The sequence below is a fragment of the Nymphaea colorata genome, chromosome 11 (genome assembly GCF_008831285.2).
Source record: "Nymphaea colorata isolate Beijing-Zhang1983 chromosome 11, ASM883128v2, whole genome shotgun sequence".
NCBI classification, from domain to species: domain Eukaryota; kingdom Viridiplantae; phylum Streptophyta; class Magnoliopsida; order Nymphaeales; family Nymphaeaceae; genus Nymphaea; species Nymphaea colorata.
The window spans coordinates 20,315,794-20,334,302 of NC_045148.1; the positions used below are offsets into that span (position 1 = coordinate 20,315,794).

General features: G+C 41.9%; 1 protein-coding gene and 1 pseudogene across 1 annotated transcript; both read left to right on the forward strand.

Annotated features, from left to right (window-relative positions):
• Positions 1–689: 689 nt before the first annotated feature.
• LOC126409199 (cysteine-rich receptor-like protein kinase 26) lies at positions 690–2,479 on the forward strand. The gene is made up of 2 exons (XM_050080423.1): positions 690–1,828; positions 2,306–2,479. The coding sequence occupies exons 1-2, from the start codon at positions 727–729 to the stop codon at positions 2,428–2,430; spliced, it is 1,227 nt and encodes a 408-aa protein (XP_049936380.1). The 5' UTR covers positions 690–726; the 3' UTR covers positions 2,431–2,479.
• LOC116263661 (uncharacterized) lies at positions 2,479–17,884 on the forward strand (annotated as a pseudogene).
• Positions 17,885–18,509: the final 625 nt, after the last annotated feature.

An 18,509-nucleotide genomic window follows, 5' to 3' on the forward strand; every position in this document is an offset into this window, starting at 1 on the left:
AGAAGTTCGAAACTTCCTTAGAACGCCTGTTACGCCTCTTTCGATTTCAAGTTTTTAACTCTAAGTCCTCTTTCCCTATGTGAGAATACTTTTTTGCCACTAAAAGGTCGAACAAGTTTAAAAAAAAAGCCAACGTCTTAAACAATATTACAAGCTATGCCATTTACAGTCGCAGGTTAAAAGAAAACGCAAAAAATCGTTTTATACGCGTTTTATATGCGTTTTTTAAAATTTACCGTTTTTTTCAAAAAAACGCGTCTTTTTCCCTTTTTTTCGGCTGGAACTTTTTTGGCATTTTTTTTAATATAACGCCATTTTTTGTATAGGTTTTCAGTTTCTTGAATCTTCAAAGTAAAATTTGCATTTTGTGTTCAATATACAAGTGTAATATAAATCATAGGGTATAATATTGACGGTTAAGGACTTTTGTCATACTATATAAGTATATAACTTAATACCAGCTAATTAATAGCTTCATTATTGTAATTGTCGCCTAAGTCTGATTAGGCACACCCAGGCGTGCCTAGGCGCTAGTGCCTTTCTGGTAGCCAACGTTACTTTCACCGGCTTCTACAATGTCACCGTAGGCAAGAGCCCCGACCAAGTCATTGTCGTGGTGACATTGACGGCGAATCTTGCAAGGTCTGCGTCTCTGATGCTGCCTCACTGGTCACCCTGCAGTGCCCCAGGAACAGAGTGGTTGACGTTTTCCTCCCGAGCTGCATCATGTACGTCACCGTTCCCAACTTTACGATTCCTCGATCGTTTATGAATGTCTCCTTCCAGGCAGCTGAAGCCATCCCCGACCCTGAAAGATTCAAGCCCATGCTCACCTCCTTCTTCAACAATCTCATCCTTTCCGCCACCACCAACCCTTCAGGCCGTTTGTATTGGGGCGACAGTTTCAGGTATTCTCAGAACTTGACTGTCTATGCCATGGCGCAGTGCATTCAGAACCAAACCCCAAAGAGCTGCGGACGTTGTTTAGACGAAGCCTTCGCTATAATGTTCAAAGATGGTACAAATACAACAAGCAGTACAGTTTTCCATAATATTGAATGTACTGTAGTTTACGACATCTATCCCTTTTTCACTCCCCCACCTCACAAGATTGCTCCAAGCATCGCCATTTCCATCTCAACTAGCTGCTTCCAACCGTCATTGATCGACAAGGTTAGAAGCCCGTTTCATAGAAACCTCAAGGCCTTGCTCAATAATTATCTGATAGTGCAGGCACCTCTCAATGGCTTCTACGACGAAACCGTCGGCTTGGGCTCCAGCCAAGTCTACGGCCAAGCCTTGTGCCGAGGGGACATCACTAAGGATGTTTGCTGGCATTGCATAGCCCAGGCTTCTACCAAAATCCAAGAGTTATGCCCCAACAGCAGAAGGGCAATCATATGGCTCGACCTCTGCCATTTGCGCTACTCCGACGAGAACTTTGCCGGCACAGTAGATGTCCAGGACAGGGCATGCCAACCATCAGCGGAGAACACATCGAATCCGACGAACTTCGATGAGAATTTGAGAATCCTCTTCTCTAACTTGACCTCGAAGGCCGTGCAGAGCTCTCCCACTCACTTCTTTGCTACAGGAAAAACCCTGCTTCCTGACTCACAAACGATCTACGCTTTAGTGCAGTGCGTGAGAGACATATCTGCAGACCAATGTGTGTGGTGCTTGCGGAATGCCAGCGCTGATATTGAGGGGTGCTTTAATGGAAGGCAAGGCGGTCGAATCCTCAGGGGAAGCTGTAGCCTGAGTTTTGGGATGCAGTCTTTCTTTGCAGGCGATCCAGCGCTGGTTTCATCTGTGCAGCCTAATCATGGTGAGTGTGACTCTTACTCTGCCCATCACATGCTCAAGGTCCAAGGAGATCTACAATCCTAATTGTCAGGTGAAAGACTGTCCACCATTTTGAGCAACAATTGTGTTAAAAATGGACTGAAGAAGAAACCTGATAAAGCAGGAAACTGCGTTCAAGGGTTGCCACGAAGTCATTCTATTTTAGTCCTTATTTTTTTGGATGATTAATCCCACTGCCCGAACTAGATTTGAATCCCTCCTCACTAGAAGCGGTGAGATCTCTTATTGCTTCGTCGTCAGCCCATAGAAGCTACTCTTAGATGGTTCTATGCTTTGTGAGGGCCTTTTTCTTTCTAAACACTAAGTTTTTCAGATAACTCTTGTATGCTGTACTTCTGTCTGCTCCCAATTGAACTGTCTAATATTTTTGTAAACAACGATATCATACACAACCGTAAACAACGATATCATACACATAACCATTGTCCTTTGGAAACAGGGCACCGCCGCCGATGGATGCTGGTTCTCATTTGCTTCATTTGTGGGCTACTGCTTACAGCAGCCTTCGCTTTTTGCTTAGTTGGGAAACTAAAACAACGTCTAGGTAAAGTTGACCTGCCTTGAAAGACTCTACAGGCCTAATGGTCGCGATAAGAGTTCATCATTTGATTCACACTCCTTCATGTCGTTTTAGAGAAGCTAAAACAGAAAGAGACAATTCTCACTGATACTGAGAGTGCAGAAGAGAATGAAACAACCTTTGATTTACCACAAATCAGCCTGAGGACAATACAAGATGCTACAGATAAATTTTCAGAATAAAAAAAGCTTGGAGAAGGTGGATATCGACCTGTCTACAAGGTAATTGGAGTAATTAGTTCTTGGTCGATTCGTCCTTCTGTTATTCATTCTTATATTTAACAAAATTACTGTAATGGTGATCCATGGGACCATGTCACTTAATTGTGACAGAGTGTCGATTCTGAACTTCTTGATAAGGGTCACTGACTTTCTGACGATAGTCAGCAAACAACTTAACTTTCCGACCATGCGTTGGCAGAGTTTACTGTCTCAATTGAATTTAAATTTATTTCTCTTATTTGATTTACTCGGAGAGGTTCTTCCACATCTGTAGGTAACAGGCATTAAACCTGAGTGAGCTCCATGTAGTCAAACAGCTGTAAGCGTGTGACCCGGACCATATCTGGAAAATAAAGTAGCGAAAAATATTCAAATGAAGGGAAAATAATTGATCCCAAGTTGGAGTTTCCCTACATGCATTAATGAGGAGCAGAAGCTTGGAGATTATTTACTTTTAATAAAATGACAAATGAATAATTGCTGATGCTTTCAAACTAGGGCAAGCTTCCCGATGGACAGGAAGTAGCTGTGAAGAGGCTATGCGGACGATCTAGGCATGGTTTAAAGCAGTTCAGGAATGAAGTTGAGTCGATGGCGAAACTTCAACACACAAACCTGGTCAGGCTCATTGGTTGCTGCTCAGAAAAAGGGGAGAAGTTGCTCATATATGAATATATGCCCAACAAAAGCCTTGATTTCATCGTCAGGGGTTGGTATTTTGATTTCTTTCACACGATTACACATACATAGAAAGGGCACGTAAAGTCTGAATGGAGTAGTTTCATGAGGTTTAAAGATTCGCCGCCTAAGAGCACCCACACATGGTGGCCTGGAAAATGAACTGAAAATATAGTTTCTTTTCTGCATGTCAAGAGATACCAGTATATCATGTGCTTTCAGATGAAACTTCAAGTTCACCACGCAAATTACAAACTTTATTTCAACTTCATGGCAGCAGATGATCACGTTCGCAAAAAACAAGTGAGAAAGGTATGAAATATTTCGAAGGAGGACCCCGACCAAAGACATAGTTTAGTCAAATTTTAAAAATTCAAGTGCTGGTTGGAAGTATAGGACACAAATCTTGTTTAATCTCACGTCCAGGTAGAACTTTTCTGAAACTCTGGAACCAGAGAGAGAGAGTGGGAGAGAGAGAGGTTGAGAGAGAGGGAGAGAGAGGTTACTCGAATGAAAGTTATTAAACAATACAATGTGCAGATCCAGAAAGGCGTGCTTCGTTGGACTGGGCAAAAAGGTTCAATATCATCATAGCAATTGCAACAGGGATGCTTTATCTACACCAAGATTCTCGACTCAACATCATTCATCGGGATCTCAAACCGAGCAATGTGTTGTTAGATGAGCAACTGAATCCTAAAATTTCTGACTTCGGATTGGCAAGGATTTTCAGCGGAGTTCAGGGCCAGGCAACTACCAGTATCATTGTTGGTACATAGTAAGTGCAAAGCTACCATAAATTTTTGTTGCTGAATAGGTCTTTATAATCACCATGACTTCTTTCTTCATCAATTGTAATTCTGTGCTTCCATGGTATCTGATCCGAAAGTCAAATTCTTTATGCTTCTTTCATTTATGTTAGGTGAAACACTGTAACCTTTTTTAGTGAATTAATATAAGGAGATCTGCAAAAAACAAATCATTCCTTTTATTTTTATGACTAAACGACAGGCGAACTTGATAGTCATAAAGGATCACAGAGTTCTTGCGATCTACACTTGTCAAAGACAAGAAGCCAACACATGCTAGTCCAAAATTGTTTTTTTGATGCTAGTGAATAGTGGAGGTGAACCGCACAATTGTGCTCCTTTCGTTGAGCCTGTGAGTGATAGGAAGAGCAGCTCTAAGATGCGACCGCCATTTTAAGTTATCTTAAAATCAATTAACGCATTTTCTTTCCTTCTTTCAGTGGATATATGGCTCCAGAGTATGCAATGGATGGCGTCTTTTCTACAAAATCTGATGTCTACAGCTTTGGCATTTTATTGTTCGAAATTATCAGCGGCCAACTGAATTCCTTCAGGTTTGTAGTCTTGTTGAGCATGTAATAAGTCTCTCTCTCTCTTTCTCTCTCTCTCTCTCTCTCTCTCTGTGTGTGCGCGCGTGTGTGTGTGGGTGTTGCGATCAAGTTTTGACTTATTGGATGTTGTTCCACTTGCGCCACACAATCGACACATGGGTATATGACCGGTGAAGGAGAGCTATGAACTAGAACAAATGGTAATCTAGCCTCTGAGGTGCTAGGGATTCGACCACCCTATCAACAAATATCTACTTTCAATTGATGGACAGGCATGGAGCTTGTGGTGCGAAGGAAAAGGGACAGAGGTCATTGATCCAGTCCTCAAGGACGCTACTACATCAACAAGTAATCAAATGCTACGATGTCTGCACATTGGCTTTCTCTGCATTCAAGAAGATCCTGCAACCAGGCCAACGATGCCGACGGTGGTTCTCATGCTTGGGAACGATTCGATGGACCTTCCCTTACCCAAGCAACCTGCAGCCATTGGGGAAAATGTTGCAGATTCAAGCCAACGACGTTCTGTTATTACGTCTGTCGCTTCTGAAAGTACCACAAGGTAAGGGCAACAAACGTTGCACACTTGACCACCAAGAAATCTGAAGAAAAAGGTATATGCAACATGTCAGTGTTCTAAATTAATAATAAACTATGAGTTAATTGATTCTACCTGTATCGAAAGAACCTTGCACGTTGCAAACTCTCCGTTGATGCCCAACTCTTCTCCGCGAATCGAGAATTTGGGCAGCTGCGTCTAGGAGCCTGGGCAGCGGCGGGCGATGGCCCGTGACGCCGTGAGTCATCGACGACAGGAGATTGATTTGCACATGAACCTGAATATACAATCCAAATACTGCGGTACCAAGATTTTTACACATTTTTTAAATGGCCAATGGCCAAAGGAAAATCCCCCAAATCGAGAAGAAGAGAGGGAGAGAGTGTAAGACCCTTGATTTTTCTTTTGTTCTTTAAATAATTGAACCCTTATTTTGGAGAGGGATTATAGATAGTAGATTAAATGTTTAATAGGGATAGCTCTGTCAAGAGAAGAATTATGGAAAGAAATGGAGGATTTCCTAACTGAAAAGAATTAAAGAAATGAGAAAGGAAATCAAGAGGCCGTTTCCTTGTGAGAAACTGAAAAGAAGAAAACGTATGACAAGCTGGTAGAGGGTTATTTAACCCCATTTTTCCCATTCTTTATTGCATTCTTAGAGGAGGAGACTCAACGACAGAAAGTTGAGAGAAAGAAGGAGGAAGTGAAGAAGAGATCAAGGAAAGGAGTTGGTGCTGAAAACTCATCTAGATTAACAGGTATGGAGATTTTCAGTTATGAATGCATGCAACATGAAGCTTGTATATTTTGAGTTATTATATATACATATGCATGTGGATTTATGAATTTATACGCTAGACATGAACCTATGCATGAGGTGTTGTATGATGGTAATGCTACACAAAAAAAAACAAGCATGCTAAGAGTAATTGAAATCCTCGGGTTCCTGTAGCATGGTGTGTATATTTTCCTTTCATCCATGAAGAACCGAGACCACAGAGGACCCTAATACATCATCACACAAAAGAAAGATATGATACGAAAACCCTTTGAGAGGGTCTGGCTACAGAATGTGCAACACAGATTTGAAGAGGGGAAGACTCTGTGGCCTTCCCGAACCTGCTGTGATAAATTAATAATAATCAGAGTGAACAGTTGAGGCTTCACCGGTAGAAGGCAGGTCTGCTCTGCTCGACTAGGGGTAAACCAAAATCAGCAATATATAAGAGAAAGGGGAGGAGATATTGTCTCGATGAACAGAATCAGTCGCTCACCGACGTACAAAGATCAGTGTCGGGTTCGTCTTCTTCACGATAGTAGCAGAGGCGATTTGGGGGAAAAGATGAACACGGTACTGATGACGCAGATTTTCCTCCTGCGTCGTTCCTCCTCGTTGGCTGGTCCCTCCTTGTCGCAATGAAATGGGAGATTGAGAGAGACGCACCTAGTTCGGCTGGTTGTCTCCCTCACAGAAACTGTGCTGGAAGAATGAGGGCAGAGGAGGCAATGTTGGCTGAGAGCGTCAGACAGTCGGTGGGGTGGTGGAGAACCGTGGCGTTGGAGCTCGTTGGAGGATGACGTTCCCTTCTCTCCCACTCGAACTGGTTTTGGGTGGTTGCAGATTTAAGGGAAGCCACCGCCCATCGTGGGTTGAACGTGAGGAGAGGAGCTCTCGCGCGAGGAGAGAGAAAACGCAGGCGTGAAATGAAGAAAAACGAGCGTCGGCCAAATTTATATCAATGATGAAAAATTACAAAGCGGGTCCACCTTATTAGTTAAATTTCCGGAAAGACTGTTATGTTTGTCAGCAATTCATCCCTCAACGTTTTTACTAAAAACCTCTTCAAAAAGAGGTTCATGAAAGATATTTGCAATGAAAACCATAGTTTTCATACGAAATTGCGAAATAGTACCTTCTCAGTTTCTCAAATTGTAAAAAGGGGTTTCCTTATATTGTTTGTAATTTCAATGGAAACACGCAATGTTATGCATTATTGCTCTGTGGTACCTTTTGTGTTATTTAAATTTCAGGAAAAGGGTGTTGAACTCTCTTGTTTTGAAATAGTGATTATTGTGTTAATTTTGGATGTGATATGCTTTGTACCGTTGTTCTGTTGTCATTAAATCAAGATATGAAATGGCTTATTTTTGTGGTCTGGGAAATCGAGCCTAAGGGCGGTTTTTGTGAGAGGTACTAAACGATGTCTAGTGATGAGAAACTCTCACTTTTGAAATTCGAAGGCGAAACGTAAACTGTGTCCGATGGTTTATGCGAGTGCGAGTTTTTTGTTTTTGCCCAGTGTTTGGTTTCGTCCCGAGAGGTAGTGGTGTACCTGAGCTTACTGTTGTCGCTCACTCATCTGTCTGTACTGGAGGGCCCATAGGGTATTGGGCAGCACAAGGGTCCGGGGTACTGCTGCTGTGTTGGGAGAGAGACATCTTCTGGACCCTCAAACCGGGTTCCTAGGGGGGGCCATGCTGCTGCAGCGGCGATCTGGGATATCTCAGGAGGCTTCACTTCAGGTACCTTCGATCCATTGGATCGTCTGGTGAATATATGTTCTGTTCTGCCCGTGAGTGTTCATGGGGATTTCTGTTGCTCGACACGATGATCATAACATTGTCAGAGAACCACGATTGGAAGCCTACGAAATTTTAGAGGTTGTGCACACCTCGTTTTGTTTTTGTTAATGAGTCATAACGGTAATATGTGTTAAGATTTGAAGACATGTGTTTTATAAAAATCAAATATTATTTTGTTGGGCCATGTTCCATTTGTGGCTGGATTTTTCCATACTCAGAGGAATTCTGACCCTTCTTTCTACTATACAGGTAGTACATGATAGATTCTGGCTCATGGAGGGACGACCTCAGGCTGCTGGCTCATGGAGGGACGACCTCAGGCTTTGTGATGGACGGGCATTGGCATTCTGGGCACTGCGTCGGTTTTGGGGATTTGTGATTATAATTTGTTTGGGTCCAAGTGTTTTATTATTAAAATAAAACAATGTCGTTATGTTTTGGTCATGGCTCATTGCTTCCGTCATTATAGAAATGAAAGAAAATTTTTAGTGTCAAAAATTGGGTCGTGACAGAGAGTCATGCGACCGACGGCTGGTGGGCAACACCGGGATCTGACTGAAGACGGAGAGAAAGAGACTCACACGGTGCGCTGCCGGTGGGCGACAGCCCACCGTGGTTGCCATTAGGCGACGATGCGACTTGTCAAGGTCGTTGGACAAACGGATGATGAGATGATTCGCGTCTTTCTCTTGCTGTGGAAGGAAGCAGCGTAGGGACGGAAATGAAGCAGGGGCGATTTTTATGTTACGGGGAAGACCGTAACTGGACACAACTGTAATGGTGCTGTTTGAGCTTTTCCCTTCACCCACCTAGATTTCTGGGTCACATCATTGGAAACGATAAGAACGGTGGAGTAACTCTGCAATTTATAACACGCGTTACGTATTCTATTCTACTGCATTCTTCTGACTTGTGAGCTCCTCCTCCTTTGTTTCGCAATCTTGCTTGGAAGAGTTCTACCATCGTTTACATGGTGGCGAGGCAATGTGCAGAACAGCCTCCAGCTGTGTTTTCTTAATTGCCCTTCTCCTTCCTCCGGGGCTAGTCAACATGGCTGAGAGCCCCTTTGCCTCGGCAGCTCAAACTACATAGCAAACAGCACCTTTGGTCACAACCTGCAGCAAGCGCTGGCCTTTCTGGTAGCCAACGTTTCTTTCACCGGCTTCTACAATGTTACGGTGGGCAAGAGCCTTGACCAAGTCATCACGGGCGCCCAGTGTAGAGGTGACCTCGACGGCGAAGCTTGCGAGGTTTGCGTTTCCGATGCTGCCTCACAGGTCGCCCTACGGTGCCCCAAGAACAAAGCGGCTGTGATTTTCATCCACGGCTGCATTCCACCCCTCAATCATTCAAGAATGTTTGCGTCCCGAATGTTGGAGCCATCCCCAACCCCCAAATATAGCCTGAGAGTGTTTAAACTCCTAAGAATACAAAAATTGTTCTCAAGTCCTTAAATATGGGGTGCAACAAATTCTACTACCGTACCAACAAATTACCAAATGCTAAGGTGTTTGCATATTGCCTTTCTCTGCATTCAAGAAGATCTGCAGCCAGGCCATCCATGTCCATGGCAGTTGTCATGCTTGGGAACAATTCTTTGGACCTTCCCTTGCCCACACAACCTGCACTTATTTTGGAAACAATTGCAGGATCAAGCCTACCACATTCTTCTGATATTTCGACAACTGCTTCTAAAAGCACGACAGAATGAAAGCAACAAAAGTTTAACCTGGGTTGTATGTGAACATGGAAAACATTCTGGCAATGTACTCAAATAATGCATTGGAGAAGTGAACATATGCCTAATGGAATTTACCTGATTCGATATATTTATTACTTCATATTTTAGCTCTCCAAGTGAGAGAGAAACGGATCTCCCTTGGGGTTAGTCCCCCGATCTTAATTCCCAACCATATGAAGGAAGGAGTGGTTTGCACAAACATCACATGTCAAACGAACCGACCTTGTTATACTCAAGCTCAGCTCTTGTAGTAAGTACCCAAGAAAAGCTCATTTTCGTGAAAGATTCATCTCTAAAAGCTTAATTCCGCAGCTGCAACATATATAAGTTGTAACCCAAACGGAAAAATAGTTGGACGCGCGAACAGAAAATGAAAAAAAAAAAACAAAGGTTGGACACGAAATGAGATTATACATCAACGTACTAAATACTCTGGTAAAACTTAAATGAGCAGTATGGAAAGCCTGTGTTGAAAATTTTCTGGTTTGCAACTGGGGGGAGAAAGGAAAAGAGTTACTTCTATGGACCAATCACAATTTACTGGCCGACCCCTTTCCAGTCACTTGTCCATCCACATGGTCGGAACTTGGTTTCAAAAAGATTCCAAGATTGGTTGCGTTCTTAGCAGAAGAGAGGATGACATGAATGCATTCCATAGCTGTGGCGACTATTGTCCGCTGCCTTAGCCCAAGCTTCCTGACTATTGCCATTTATACCGACGTCAAAAAATGCCAAAGAGCCATTCTCCGCTCAATTAGGGCTGCACACGAGTCGAGTTGAGCCCGAGCTTTGCCAGCTTAAGCTCGGCTCGTACTCAACTCGAGCTCCTTATAATAAGTTTGAGCTCGACTTGACTACACAAAATTGAAGCCGAACTCGACTTGTTTAACTCATTTAGGTATCAACTCGTGTAAGCTTTAACTCGTACAACTTGTTTAACTTGTGTAACTCATGTAACTTGTGAAACTGGATTTGGCAATATTATATAGAGTACCGGTTTGTGAGTCGAGTTGAGGATAAACAAGTCGAGTTCCTGAAACTCGAACTTGTTTATCGTTTCGAGTATCTTTGTAAGCTCGAACTCAGTTTCATTTATAAATGAGTTGAGCACCAAGCTTTTTTGAGTGAGTTTGAGTCGAGCACGAGTTGGTTCAGCTCGTCGTCTTAATTTTTTCGTAAATGAAGTGAATTACGACCACAGCGACAAATATTATTCCCAGGCCTTTACAGCGAGATTCTTTTCGGGTATTTTTCAGCAAAAATGCTTCTCTCAGCAAAATCTCCTCAAATTTAGGTAAAAATAAAGTAAATGAGAAAATTATAAGAAGACACAAAAGACGCCTAGATAAAGAAAATAAAATAATGTTTTAATGATGACGGAAAAGACGATAAATAATTTAATTTAAGTAACCCGTGATGATATCAATGTTGAAAAACAGAGAAATGAAAAAGCGGGAAAATGAAAAAAAAATGCGATAATAACACATCAAATTATTTCCATGTTTTTTCAGCAAATGCTTCTTTTACACATTTTTTTAGTTTTTCTCTTTTGACATTAATTGTACTTTGGCAAAAAAATGCGATATTCACAACCAGCTGAAGCAACAAAAAAAGTACTCAAGGCCAATTTAAGGTTGCCAGGAACAAATTTCTGATATAGAGCAGGCCACTGATTCTCTTCGTTAGAAGAGCGACAGATCACTATAAGTACCGCTCGAACCTGCTTGCAATAGTGTCTAGCAACTATGCCAAACTCCATCAATACTTGCCTATAATTCTTTTACCAAGGAAATATAGATGTTCTCCTCGAATATCAAGTGCCTGCAGATAGCTAGATTTACGGAAACCATCAAGATCAGAGCTAACATTGTCAATTTTCACAATAAATGCGTTGAAGATTCCCCACCGTCATCCGTTCACTTGCAACTCAAGCTTTAAGCAATACAAACAATCAACGCGTTCGACGAGTTCCAACAAGAATGTAGAATATAACTAATCTGTTTTGGCGCTTCTCTCCAAGCAATCAGAAAGAAATGAACTACGAAGAAGAAAGGAGGCAAAGTACAAGCAATGGTTGGGCAAAGGGAATTCGAAACTTGATAGTTAAAACGACCGGCAGTATTGATAGTTAAATTACTTGTAATCCATCTGCTGAGAAGTTAAATTACTTGTAATCCATCTGCTGAGAAATGGACTGTTCAGGAACTTAAACTTTCCTTCCACTAACTTTAGGAAGTTTAGGATTTTTTTTGCATGACCAATCAAATAGTTTAATGAACTTATCCGGATAGGACCAAACTAAACCCCAATAAAAAAAATACATTACCCAATTAAAAATTTTTGGTTTTTGTAATGTATTTTTTTTTTTCAGTTAGTTGGGGTGAGGCCACGGCCTAGGTGAGCCCCCCTTCGCAGCGTTGCCTCTGCACCGGGATAAAATGGATAAACTATTTCTAGTTTTTCCATTTTGTTCTATAAAGGGTAGCACATAATTGATGCACTAACGTGCCAAATGATCAAAATGCTAGTATGTTAAAGGAAAAACCCTCCTCATATTGATTAAAAAATTGAAAATGACAAATTAAATTTCCAAAACATTTGTTTCTCATTTTTCGAAGTTTTCTTTTCTTCTTTTTTTTTATCAGAGGTCATTACCTCCCCTTATGCCCATCACCCTTAAGATTTACAGAGTTTACTTTGGAACTTATTATGATTTAAAAGAAGGATCGGATCCTTTTTCTAAAGTGGACCACGTTCCCACATAGCGTGCATGAACCTCTCAACCGCCCATCAGTACATATGTACGTCGCACTGACGCCCACAATTATTTCAAAGGACGATCAACGTCAGTGATAATAAGGGTCGTACATTTATTAGATAGAGAGGGAGATGAGAATTTGTTTTCAACAAAACAGTTAGTTGATTGCATTAAATAGCCAGCACATTGAGTGATACTAACCATAAACATATTATCGTAGAGAAGGTTCCATTTAAAGGTCTGTCTTTTATTATATTTAAATATAAGCCTCGTATTTCTAATTTATTTGATACGGGCCCTTACTTTTGCTAGCAACTACTAATAAAGGGTTCCAAGTAACGTGACATTGAAGAAGTAAATAAAAAATATGTTCGCTTTAGATCGTTGTTTTAAAATTAAATTAACAAAAAGATGTCGCTTTTTGTGCAATAGAAAAGACGTAACGTGCGCCCTTGTTAGTAAACTGAAGCCATAAAAGTAAATGGGGCCTATGTTTGATAATATGGGCAAAGGAAAGGAGCCATTTGAATGAAGACCAAGAAAGTTGCAAAACGACTTGGTCGGGAGAGTATATATAACGACGAAGAAACAGACGATCAGAATATACTCCATGCTTCCTGGTTCCTCCTCCTCTGTTTCCCATTTCTACGCTGAAGAATCCTGTTATCGTTCACATAGTGGTGGAGCAATGTGCAGAACATGCTGCAGCCTCATTTTCTTAACTGTCCTTCTCCTTTCTCTGCAACTCGCCGAAATGTCTGAGATCCCCAACTGGTATTGCATTCCGACCCCAACCTACTCGGCGAATAGCACCTTCAGCCACAACCTGCAGCAAGCACTGGCCTCTGTGGTAGCCAACGCATCCATCACCAGCTTCTATGATGCCACCGTGGGCAACGGCTCTGAAAAAGCCATTGCCATGGGCCAATGTCGAGGTGACCTCGACCGTGAGGCTTGCCAAGTATGCCTCTCCGATGCTGCCTCCGAGATCACCCAGCGGTGCCCCGTGAACAGAGTGGCTATGTTGTTCCTCCAAGGCTGCATCTTGCACTGCCGTAACGCCAACTTCACATTACCTCAAATATTCGTGAATATAACTCAATCGAGAAATGAACTCATCCCCGACCCCCAAAGATTCAGGCCGATACTGACTTCCTTCTTCGAAAAACAGATCGCTTCCGCCATCGTCAATCCTTCAGGCCGCTTATTCTGGGGCGACAAGTTCAGGTACACTCGGAACTTGACTATGTACGGCACCGTGCAGTGCGTTCAGTCCCTGTCCCCAAACCGCTGCAAAATTTGCTTAGACATAGTTGTCGATCTAATGCTCAAGAGAGTTGCAGAAACACAAGCCGCTGTAGCTTACCATAACTTCGAGTGCGTTTTAAGATACGACACCGTTCCCTTTTTCATTCCCCAATTACCTCACAAGATTTCTCCAAGCAGCGCCGTCGCAACTAACTGCTCTCCGCCAGCATTGAGCAACAAGGTTGGCAGCCCCTTTCACAGAAATCTCATGGCTCTACTCTCTTATCTGATAGTGCATGCACCTACCTCTGGCTTCTACAACGATTCCGTGGGCCTGGGCTCCAGCCAAGTATACGGCCAGGCCTTGTGCCGAGGCGACATCCCTGATGACGTTTGCTGGGAGTGCACAGCCCAGGCTTCCACCAAAATCCAGGAGTTGTGCCCCAGCAGTAGAAGAGCAATCGTATGGCTTGACCGTGATGAAAACTTCGCTGGCATAATAGATGTTTATAATAGGGCCTGCCAACCAGCAGCGGAGAATGCATCGAATCCAACAAGCTTTTATCACGATTTGGGAATTCTCATATCCAACCTGACGTCGCTGGCAACTCAGAGCTCTGTCAATCGCCTTTTTGCTACGGGCGTTTCTGTTATTGCGGAATCGAAGAGGATCTACGCTTTGGTGCAATGCATGAGAGATATCTCTGCGGACCAATGTCGGTGGTGCTTGCAGAACGCAAGCTCTGATATTGTGGGATGTTCTAATGGAAAGCAAGGCGGTCGCATCCTCAGGGGCAGCTGCAGTCTGGCTTTTGGAGTGCACCCCTTCTTTCTCGGCGATCCAACACTATCACTTCACCAGCACAAGAATGGTGAGTTCCGACTCTTACTCTGCCGAATCACATGCTTAAAGAGATCTAAATTCCCGACCCTTAACATGTTTTGGTGAAATACTGTCACCATTTTGAGTAGTAATCATGTCGGGCCCGTCATTTTTATTGAAAATTGTTTGAAGAAGCAGTTGGTGGCTGTGATGAAGGAACTAGCTTCTTGCTGTTGAACTTGGCAGACTTGTACTTGATTATGAGAACAGGGTATCAGGTCTGCTCTGTTTTATTAGCTTCTGAAAGTATATCTTTCTTTCTATTTACCAGCCTCCCCATGTTCGTTTTGGCCTTCGGTACTCGATGGCAAACTAACCTCCCACTATAGTCACCCTGCTTTAGGTTCATTTTATTCTATTTTTTCCAAATCTGCACATTTTCTTCTTCTACTTTCTCTAACAAGAAGAAAACAGTAGTTTCCAACTTAGAAGGGTAGTTTTAGATGCTTATGTGCCTTATATCCTTTTCTTTCTATATATTATTGGATAACACTTGTGTGCTGCAGTTATATCTGATCCAGATTTGGACATCTAACAATCTGTGAACAACCAAAACTCATCATACAAAAAAAATTCTCCTTTTTTATACAGGTAATAAGCTTTGGTGGATAGTTCTTCTCATCTGCTTAAGTGGTGGGCTCCTGATAGTAGCAGCCTGTGCATTGTGCTTAGTTCGGAGAAGAATGCAACATCTGGGTAAATGTCATGTGCCTTGAATGCTTATCTAGGTCCTTGTTCAGAAAAAATCTCATAATTTCAATTTCCTACTTATGTCATTTCAGAGAAGCTAAAACAGAAAGGAGCCTCAATCGATACGGAGAATGTCAAAGAGAATGAGGAGGCAAACTATGATTTACCGCAGATCAGCCTGAGGACAATAGAAGACGCTACGATAAATTTTCAGAGTCAAATAAGCTTGGGGAAGGTGGGTATCGTCCGGTCTACAAGGTAATTGGAGTAATTAATTTAGTCGATTCATCTTTTTCATTGTCAATGACAGAAAATTACTTTAAAATTAAGCTCAATTTCCTAGGCACACGTTACGCATTAAACTTGAGCTCTATAGTGAAACTGTGTAAGAAAACCTGTGACTTGAACCGTATCTGAAAACTGAAAGGGGAACGATTTTAAAAACTAAGGCTAAAAATTAATATCCAAAACAATTCTTCCTATAATGAAGAGCTCATGTTCTGAGACTATTTCTGTATTGGAATGACAAATACAACATGATTGGTGATGCTTTCCTACCAGGGCAAGCTTCCCAATGGACAGGAAGTCGCTGTGAAGAGGCTGTCTGGACGGTCTGGGCAAGGTTTGAAGGAATTCAAGAATGAAGTTGAATTGATAGTCAAACTTCAACATGTAAACCTGGTTAGACTCATTGCTTGCTGCTTGGAGAAAGGGGAGAAAATGCTCATTTATGAATATATGCCCAATAAAAGCCTTGATTTCTCCCTTAAGGGTTAGTATCTTTTAACTCTTTCACATGCTTATGCAAATAACGCTTCCAAAGTTCAGGTATCCGATTATCAGAAACTGAATCTTTTGCTCATTTGTCTTTGTCGTCTACGGGATAAGGTTTTTCTTTGTCAATGTTGCACCTGCGAGAGAAAAGGTAGGGGGGGGGGGGGGAAGTTTCCTGCTTACAATTGTTTTGGAGTGTCAGGGACATATACCTTGCTTTATCTCACATGGAACTGGACTTTGTTCTGAGAGAGAGATTAATCAAATTACAAATATTGAACATTACAATGTGCAGTTCCAGAATGCCGTGTATTGCTGGATTGGGAAAAGAGGTTCAACATCATAATAGGAATAGCAAGGGGGATTCTTTATCTTCATCAAGATTCTCGACTCAATGTCATTCATCGGGATCTCAAAGCGAGCAATGTGTTGTTAGACGAGCAACTGAATCCCAAAATTTCCGACTTAGGATTGGCAAGGATTTTCAGCGGAGTTCAGGGACAGGCAACTACCAGTATCATTGTTGGTACATAATAAGTGCAAAGCTACCATAAATTTTGGTCGCTAAATAGCCTTTATAATCACCATGACTTCTCTTTTCGTCAATTGTAATTCTGTGCTTCCACCATAGGATCTGATCCGCAAGTCAAATTCTTTATGCTTCCTTCATTTACATTAGGTGAAACACTGTGATCTTTTTTAGTGAATTAGTATCAGAAGATCTGCAAAAAAACACACCGTTTCTTTTATTTTTATGACTAAACGGCATGCGGGTTTGACAGTCCTATACATATAGGACTACAGAGTTGTTGTGACCTCAAGTCTCAACTTGTCAAAGAAAAAGAAGCGAAAAATGCTAGTCAAAACTTCTTTTTTCAGGTGCTAGTGTACAATGGAGGTGAACCCCATAATTATGTGCCTTGTTTGGTTTAGTCAGTGGGTGATACGAAAAGCAGTTCTATGAAAGCGACTGCCATTTTAAGTTATCTAAGAATCAACTATTTCTTTCCTTCTTGCAGTGGATATATGGCTCCAGAGTATGCAATGGATGGTGTATTTTCTACAAAATCTGATGTCTACAGTTTTGGCGCTTTATTGTTTGAAATTATCAGTGGCCAACTGAATTCTGCAATCATTTCTGCAACTCTTCAGGGTCGTGGTCTTGTTGAGCATGTAAGTTTCTCTGTGTGTGTGTGTGTGTGTGTGTGTGTGTGTGTGTGTGTGTGTGCGTGCGTGCGTGTGTGTTTGTGTGGGGTGTGAACATCCCCTTCCCCTAGATAATGTTGGCTGGAAGTAGTGTTTTTTATCATGGAAATGCACTCAGATAACTCTTTATCTTTCAAACGGACTTAAGAGATGCCCATCAGAGAGATGATTACTGGCACGGGAAGCACTCAGAAAGTTTTCAATTTCTCCATGTATAGTTGCATTTGTAACGTCAACTGCTATGCATATTGCTTGTCGACCATGCAAGAAGATCTATATTCAGGCTGTCTACTTAACAAATTTCTAGGACCATATACATCTGTGCCGCAACATGCAGTTGAAAAATTAGTACTACGGCCCATGGCCATTTAAATTTTTGAATATTTCTCAATCTTGAACATAGTTTTAGTCTGATCAAGTCTTGACTTATTGGATGTTGTGGTCTATTCCACTTACACCACACAATCCACACATGGTATGAGAGGTGAATTACTTCCTTCAAAGAGCTATGAACTAGAACAAATGGTAATCTATTCAATGAGGTGCTAGGAATTCAACCAACATATGAACAAATATTTAGTTCAATTGATGAACAGGCGTGGAGCTTGTGGAGCGAAGAGAAAGGGACAGAGTTCATCGATCCAGTCCTCTTCCTCAAAGACGCTGCTACTTCAACAAGTAATCAAATGCTACGATGTCTGCATATTGGCTTTTCTCTGCATTCAGGAAGATCCTGCAACCAGGCCAACGATGTCAACGGTGGTTCTCATGCTTGGGAACGATTCGGTGGACCTTCCCTTACCCAAGCAACCTGCATCCTTTGGGGAAAATGTTGCAGATTCAAGCCAATGGCGTTCTTTTATTACGTCTGCCGATTCTGAAAGTACCACAACGTAAGGGCAACAAAGGTTGCACACTCGATCACCAAGAAATCTGAAGAAAAAGGTGCATGCAACATGTCAGCGTCCTAAATTAATAATAAACTATGAGCTAATTGATTCTACCTGTATCGAAAGGACCTTGCACGTTGCAAACTCTCCGTTGATGCCCAACTCTGTTCCGTTTCTCTGAAGAAGCTGAGATATGCAAAACTCGTTATATTGGGTCTCAGCTTGAGATCGACAAACCTGATTATCGGTGCCTCCGTTCAACTTTCTGGGAAGATAAAAATATAAATAAAAATAAAAAATGAAAAATAAAAACTATAAAGAACATGTCGTTCCAAAAAATTACTAAAAAATCTCAGTTGCGCACGCATATCGGCGCACACAACTCGCTCCTGTAATGCAACAGAAGATAAATGAGTGAATGATATTTTGGTTCCCCACATTGACAATGGCACCTTTGACGCCACTGTGTGTG

What these genes read in the sequence shown, in the direction of transcription:
- LOC126409199 (XM_050080423.1), top strand. Translation starts at nt 727, where the DNA reads ATGTACGTCACCGTTCCCAACTTTACGATTCCTCGATCGTTTATGAAT. An exon ending in ATCTGTGCAGCCTAATCATG is followed by an intron (nt 1,829 to 2,305) that starts GTGAGTGTGACT and finishes CTTTGGAAACAG; the next exon opens with GGCACCGCCGCCGATGGATG.